General features: G+C 54.7%; 1 protein-coding gene across 4 annotated transcripts; it reads left to right on the plus strand.

Annotated features, from left to right (window-relative positions):
- Nucleotides 1-240: 240 nt before the first annotated feature.
- Nucleotides 241-7,260, plus strand: NFKBID (NFKB inhibitor delta). 4 transcript variants are annotated; one of them, XM_060288840.1, is made up of 12 exons: nucleotides 241-823; nucleotides 1,386-1,486; nucleotides 1,683-1,743; nucleotides 2,100-2,317; nucleotides 2,575-2,765; nucleotides 2,848-2,953; nucleotides 3,072-3,218; nucleotides 3,336-3,387; nucleotides 3,481-3,629; nucleotides 5,592-5,708; nucleotides 5,997-6,161; nucleotides 6,647-7,260. In XM_060288840.1, exons 4-12 carry the CDS (start codon nucleotides 2,165-2,167, stop codon nucleotides 6,698-6,700), a joined length of 1,134 nt encoding a protein of 377 aa, XP_060144823.1. In that variant the 5' UTR covers nucleotides 241-823; nucleotides 1,386-1,486; nucleotides 1,683-1,743; nucleotides 2,100-2,164; the 3' UTR covers nucleotides 6,701-7,260. The 4 variants fall into 4 exon arrangements, with proteins under 4 accessions (XP_060144823.1, XP_069900308.1, XP_060144824.1 ...); XM_060288841.2 differs by having other exon boundaries at nucleotides 738-744; XM_030874746.3 differs by having other exon boundaries at nucleotides 765-795.
- Nucleotides 7,261-7,559: the final 299 nt, after the last annotated feature.

Consider the following 7,559-nt stretch of genomic DNA (forward strand, 5'->3'; position numbering starts at 1 on the left):
CCAGAACAGTGAGAGGCCCGCGTACCACAAAAAAAAAAAAAAAAAAAAAGAGTGAGGGGTGAAGCATCAAGCTGAGAGTGAGGGTACCCGGTGTTTGGAGGGGGCGGAGGGTCCAGACTCCTGGGTCGTGATCCCGGAGCGGCTGGGATTCTGGACTCTTGAGTCCCGGGGTGGTGGGGGCGTGGGGTGGGGTAAAGGACTGTTGATCCTGAATCCTAGGTCCCGGGGGTGAAAGCGCTGGGAGCCCCGACTCCTGCCTGGGTCCTGGGAGGAGGGGGCTGGGGACCCGGACTCCATGCTGTAGAAAAAGAGGCTGGATCGAGTCCTTGGGGGCGTTGTTTGAAATCAGCCAAGGTCTGGGTGGGCAAGGTCCGGAGCTTGGCCGCAGGAATGCACTCTGACCGTGACCCTGCCCCACCCTGGGATTTCCCGAGTCGCCACCCGGCCCGGGTCCCCGGGCTGAGCAGGAATTTCCCTTGTGCGGGGATTCCACGAGCGCCACGCTTGGCCACGCATCGCGTCTCGGAGCGGGACACCTGGGTCGCCGGGCGGAGAGGAAGAAGGAGATGGAAGATTCCCTTGCGTGAGCGACGTGACGTCAGTGCGTCGCGTCTGGGCGGTTTCCGAGTCCGCCCTCCGGCGCTTAACCCTTCCTGTGCTCGAGCGGGGCTCGGAAGGGTGAGGGCTGAGGGCCCGGCCTTCTTGCGTCGTGCGAACAAGGAGTCTGGAAACTGGGATTACCAGGTCCTAGAGGGGAGTAGGCTGAGGGCCCGGACTCCTGGGTCCTGAGGAAGGGTATGCGAGTCTCCCAGACTCCCGTGAGGTGGGGCTTGGACTTCTGGGTCTGAAGAGGGGGGCGAGGTCTGAACCTTTGGATTCCTAATGAGCTAGGGGGCTAGTGACTTCGTGGCTCCTCAGGGAGAGGGGCTGGGGACTCAGATGCCTCGTATCCCGAGGAAAAAGTATCAGGGCAGCTTCTAGGGCAGAGAGATATTGGGAACCTGGATGTGCGTCTCTGGGGAGTGATGCCCGGCGACGCCCCGAATCCCTCAGAACTGGGAGATCTGGGGGTGGGGTGGGGTGGGATTTTTCACGGAAGTGTTAGGCAGAGGGAGGGGGGCTGCAGAGGGCGCCCTCCACCTCCTTCCTCAGTTTCCACGACGCTGGTGGAAAGTTGGGTCAGAGGGGAAAGTGCGGAGCAAAAGGAAGGAAACCGCGGAGGCGGCGCCGCACCCGAAATCTTAGATTGGCTTTGGAGTTCTCAGGCGGCATCAGTGTGCCAGTTTTTCCGCGCGGGAGGGCGAAGAGGGCGCTCAGATCCACTCCCCGGCGCACTTGGGTGACGTAAGGACCCCTGATAACTTCCCTCCCTCCTCACCCCGCAGTGAGCCGGAATGAGCGCAGCCACTGCCCATCACAGACGGTGAAGAAGCTCCTAGAAGAACAAAGGCGCCGCCAGCAGCAGCCTGACGCTGGTGGGCTACAGGTGAGGCCCATGAAGCGCTGTAAACTACAACTCCCGTGAGGCCATGTCCTGTTGGGCAAGGACTTGCTGCCTTGCTGGGCCCTCGGGGCTGAGGAGAGACGTAGTCCTGACTTAGATGCCCTGTAGGTGGGGAATGGATGCTGAGGAATCTGCCAGGTAAATTCACCCTTGTTTCTCTTTGCTTATGCCTCTACAGGGACAGTTCCTGGCTCCCCTGGCCCAGCCCCTGACCCCACCTGTGAATGAGGGTGAAGCTGGTAAGTCTGGAAACTCACCTGGTTCCCTCAGCTCCTAGCCCCAGCTTCCCTCAGGGACTCAAACATCCCAACTCTTAGAACTTTCAGGAACTTAGGAGTTAGACCCTCATTCTTGCTGAGACCCGCAGAGTAGAGCCAGATTCTCTGGAGCCCAGTAGTCTACGCACATAGTCCTTCAGGGGCCCAGGCTCCCAGCCTGGAATCTAGGCCCTCAACCCCTCAGTGTCCCAGGCATTTAGGTCCCATAAGTCCAAGCTTCCAGCCCCTTGGTGCCCCAGAAGTACTAGCTTTCAGTACCTTGTGACTTCCCTAACTCTGGTAACCAGGCCTGCCTCTGCTCCTCCTCTCACATGCAGGCCATACTCACTTCCCAGCACACCAGGAGACTGTGGGTTCTGGACTTGGCAGCCTGGCGCCCCCCATGGGCTTTCCAGACTGGGACCCCAACACGCATGCTGCCTACACGGACAGGCCCTACTCTTACCCTGCTTCTGCTGCTGAAGGTTTCCTGACTCCTGACTTCTACTCACACTCGGACCCAGGGCGGCCGTGTTCATTTCCCCTGGGGATGGAGGTGAGATACAGAATGGGAGGTGGGTGCTGAAGGGCTCCTAAGATTCCCAGTTGCCCTTATGCAGCATTCTGAGATGTCTGGGGTTGGATTAGGATCCCATTCCTCAGATGGGCAAAACTGAGGCCCAAAGGTCCAAGGTCACTTGGCGCAGGTGGGACGCCCAGCCACTCTGCCTGGCACTCTGTATGTGTATGTGTGTGTGGTAGAAAGAGGGAATTCTCAGCTGACTGGGTCTCCCCATCACCTGTACCCTTCAGGACCCCCTGGATACTCGACCCTATGCAGAACCTCCCCTGCCACAGGCAGGATCCTGGAGAGGTTCTGGACTCCCTTCAGGACCCCCACAGTTGCCTCCTGTGGTCAACGGACCATCCCTGGATGCTGCCCGTGCTCACATGCTGGCTTTGGGGCCACAAAAGCTGCTGGCCCAGGATGAGGAGGGAGACACGTGAGTATAGGGGAATGGCGTCTGCAGGCTCTCCTGCTCAGCTGGGGTGCTGTGCTCATTGCTTCCTTCCACCTATCCTCAGGCTCCTGCACCTGTTTGCGGCTCGAGGGTTGCGCTGGGCCGCATACGCCGCAGCTGAGATGCTCCAAGCGTACAGACATCTGGACATTCGTGAGCATAAGGGCAAGGTGAGGGCTGAGGGCCTGAACTCCTGGATCTGAGGGCAGAGGGTCTGGAGGCCTGGATTCCCGGTTTTCAGAGGGGAGGGGGCTGGGGGCCCAGACTGACCTTTCCTGACTCCTGCAGACCCCTCTTCTGGTGGCTGCTGCTGCCAACCAGCCCCTGATTGTGGAGGATCTACTGAACCTGGGAGCGGAACCCAACGCCACTGACCATCAAGGGCGCTCTGTCTTACACGTGGCCGCTACATATGGGCTCCCAAGAGTTCTCTCGGTATGTTCACCTGGCAGCTGGGGTGAATGGGATGGACTGATTGCCTAGATCCTGGCTTTCAGGGCTAGGAGGCCTGGGGAGACCCTAATCCAGCTCTCTACCTCCTCCTCCTCCCAGGCTGTGATTAACTCAGGGGTTCGAGTTGACATCGAAGCCAGAGACTTCGAGGGTAAGTTGGGTGGTGGGCAGGGTGGGTGGGGCTGGTGGGGCTGGGTGGGGTCGGTGCTCCAGATGTAGAGTCTTCACTGTCTCTACTCTGCAGGCCTCACCCCTCTCCACACAGCCATCCTGGCCCTCAACGTTGCTATGCACCCCCCCGACCTATATCCCCCAGTACTGAGTACCCAGGCCCAGGACAGGCTGGCTTGCGTCAAGATGTTGCTGCACATGGGTGCTGATCATACCAGCCAGGTGAGCTGGGCAGTGGGCAGCTGGCCTCCAGGAGGGCACGCGGGATGGGGGCGCCTGGATATCCAGGGGCTCGAAACAAATTCTGACTTGCCTCTTCCCAGCTGTGTGACCTTGAACACGTGACTTCACTTCTCTGTGTGCCAGTTGTCAACTGGGAATAATATTACTGATCTTAACTTGTATTTACCAAGCACTTACTATTCATCAAACACTGTTTCATGGATTAGCTAATTGAATCCTCACAAACGCACTTTGATGTGTATACTATTATTACTTTCTCTCTTTCACTGATAAGGAAACTGAGGCTCAAGGACTTTGCCTTGTGAGTGTCAGAGAGGGGATTTGAGCCTAGGTGGCCTGACCCCAGAATCCAGCTGTGAATACATATAGTCTCCTCCTTCCTGACAGTGGCTCCTTCAAAGGCTGGCTGAGAGAATTAAACATTTACTCATTGTTTTGGATTTTTACATTTTAGTTCAAGAACTTTGAACATAGATAAAGTACAGAAAATAGTATAATGAACTCCATGTAGCCAACATAAATAACCAGCAACTCATAGCCAGTCCTTTCCCATCCACTTCTCCTGTATTATTTTTAAGCAAATCCAAGCTTATAGTTTTACCCATAAATATTTGTCTTTAGAAGACAAGAACTCTTGTTAACCTCAGTACCTTTATTCCACCTTTAAAAAAATTAACAGTCTCATAATATCAAATATCCTGTGTCCAAATTTTTATTTGGCTCTAAAGTGGCATACATTTATTTTTTTCATTAAAAAAAAAAAACGAAAAAAAAACTAGGATTCAAATAAAGCCCACACATTGCAGTGATACGTCCTTTTAAGCTCTTAATTTAGAGCTTCCCCTCCTTTAGAGTTTTCTCTTCATAATTTTTTTGATAGAGCCAGCTAGGTTGTTTTGCCCTATGTAAACCCAGAATTCTTTTTAAAATTGAAGAATAGTTGATTTACAGTGTTGTGTTAGTTTCTGGTGTACAGCAGAGTGATTCAGTTGTACACATATTCTTTTTCATATTCTTTTCCGTTATGGATTATTACAGGATATTGAATCTAGTTCCCTGTGCTATACAGTAAGACCTTGTTGTTTATCTGTTTTACATGTAGTAGTTTGTATCTGCTAATCCCAAACTCCTAATTTATCCTCCCCCATCCCCTTTCCCCTTTGGTAACCATAAGTTTATTTTCTATGTCTAAACACACAATTTTTAATGTTTATTATCATTACAAATTCTTTAAAGGCACATAGTAAAGTTTCATTGTGGAAAATGTCTTTACTTGCTTCAAAATATGAAGAGAGGGGCTTCCCTGGTGGCGCAGTGGTTGAGGGTCCGCCTGCCGATGCAGGGAACACGGGTTCGTGCCCCGGTCCGGGAGGATCCCATGTGCCGCGGAGCGGCTGGGCCTGTGAGCCATGGCCGCTGAGCCTGCGTGTCCGGAGCCTGTGCCCCGCAACGGGAGAGGCCACAACAGTGAGAGGCCCATGTACCGCAAAAAAAAAAAAGAGAGAGAGAGAACAGTTCAGTATGGAAGTAGGTACAGGCTTAGATAGGCCGCTGATTAATGCTGCTCAGTTCCCATCTTTATAGATAAAATACAGTCCATGTGGGATGTGGGCGCATTTTACTGTGTTTAATAGAATGTGGGCTGGCCAGGGCAGCTGCTAGTCCAGAGAGCTCCTTTGGAGGAATAGAAAAGAAATCTTTTTCTCAAAGATACTTGGGCTGGAATATTATCTTAATAAATGTACCGTTCGGTGATGTGTGTGATCTGAACGGCACCCCCTTAAATCTGGTATTCCTGTAGAGTGCACAGCACGTACAACTGTATAAGGCACTCCTGGGTGCTTGAAAAAGAGAGACAGAGTGTCTAAAGGCTCTTGGGTTCCATGGGTGGAGGCTTGGGTGTGAGGACTGGCCTGACCTCTGTCGTTCCCCTCCTCACAGGAGATCAAGAGCAACAAGACAGTTCTGCACTTGGCTGTGCAGGCTGCCAACCCGACCCTGGTTCAGCTGCTGCTGGCGCTGCCGCGGGGAGACCTGCGGGCCTTTGTCAACATGAAGGTAGGGGCCTAGGCTGGAATGTGCAGATTGGGTGAGACGTGGCAGAGAGCGGGCAGTGGGATGTTGGGAGTCCCACGGGCTGTGTCTGGGGAGGGGCTGCTGTGTGAGATGTGGACGGGGCACGTGTAGGGCCTAGAGGGGTGTGTGGAATGTGGCCCTGGAGGGGGCTTCTGGGGGATGTGAGGAGGGACATGTGGGACCTGGGTGTGACGGAATATGAAGTGCGCCGTCGAGGGCCCAGGCCAGCTGAGCCTGCGTCTTCAGCAGGCCCCCCCTCACCGTCCCCAGGCCCATGGGAACACAGCCCTCCACATGGCGGCCGCCCTGCCCCCTGGGCCGGCCCAGGAGGCCATTGTGCGGCGCCTGCTGGCAGCTGGGGCGGATCCAACGTTGCGCAACCTGGAGAACGAGCAGCCCGTCCACCTGCTACGGCCCGGGCTGGGCCCTGAGGGGGTGAGCACTGAGCCCACCCTGACTGCAGGGTGCACCCCCGACCCCAACATTCCTGACTGTAGAGGGTGACTGATAATGGTGACTCCTCCTGACCTCTACTTTCAACCCTGTATCCTGACCTCAAGGTGTGACCTCTGATCCCCAAGCATGACCTCCAGCCCCCTGACTTTTAGTCCTGACCTCAGAGTGGGACTTCTGACCCCCAAATGTGACTCTGGCCCCTTGCTTCTCCCCTTTGACTCCCAGTCCTCAATGCTAATCCCAAGGTGGGAACGCCCAGCCAGCAACGCCTTTGCTCAGGAGCCTTGATTCATTGTGTGAACGAGCCTTCACCCCCAGCCCCGCATCTTGACTCAGAACCTCTGACCTTCAAACCCAACTGACCCTACTCACTTCTCTCTGACCCCCAACTTCACACCCCAACAGGGTGTGCCTGTTCTCCTTGCAACCTCTCAAGCTTCTCCCCCGTCTTGTCTTGTCCACAGCTCCGGCAGCTACTGAAGAGGAGCCGTGTGGCACCCCCAGGCCTGTCCTCTTAGGACTCAAACCCAGAACCTGGACTGATTTTCCAGTCCCCACCGTCCTGTGGGACAGCCAGCGTATGCTAATGTTGCAAATCCGTGATAATGTATGTGCATAATGTCCTGCCATCGGGGTCTTACATTAAAACCCCAAAATGGCTGTTGGTGGGTAAACAGTCCCCAATATTTGGGGTGGTGTGATACCCTTCCTCCACCCACAAGGAGCCCCCTTGATGATTTCTGTGAAATCGAGGCCCCTTGATTGTTTCTGTGAAACACACTGGACCCCCAACCCTTTCCCCACCAGGATCTTTTGGGGTCCAGATGTAACTCCCCTATATGGTACTTGGGGTACGCCAAAAGAGCTTCCAGTACCATCCTAGTAGAGCTCCTAAGATGACCCCTGACCTCCCCAGGACCCACCCCCTTCAGGTCCTTAACCCTGAGACATAGGAAGGACTCTCGATCATAGTCCCCTAGGTCCTACTGCTTTAAGTCAGAACACAACCAGGCCCCTGACCCAGACCTCAGTATTTCTAGTGAATCCCTCCCCTATCTGAAACTCTTGATTAAACTCAGTTTGGACTAGAACCGTTACTGTCTAATCTCTAATCATTGTGCAGGGAAGCGGCTGAGGAGCCGTGTTTGGGTGGATGTGTCTGGGTGGGGGGTTGTAGCAGACACGGCGGGTGCGAAGTCCATATCCTGTCCCCCTCACCCTGTCCACACCTGGTGGTCTAACTGCCAGGGCCGGCACGTGACTCTGCCTGTGGGCATTCTCAGACCACTGGCGCCTGCTTTGCCCTGGGTATGAGTGTGTCAAGACTTCCATGCCAGGAGGATCATGCCTCTTCCCGCTCCAGCAGTTCTCAACCAG

The sequence above is a fragment of the Globicephala melas genome, chromosome 19 (assembly GCF_963455315.2).
Source record: "Globicephala melas chromosome 19, mGloMel1.2, whole genome shotgun sequence".
Taxonomy (NCBI): domain Eukaryota; kingdom Metazoa; phylum Chordata; class Mammalia; order Artiodactyla; family Delphinidae; genus Globicephala; species Globicephala melas.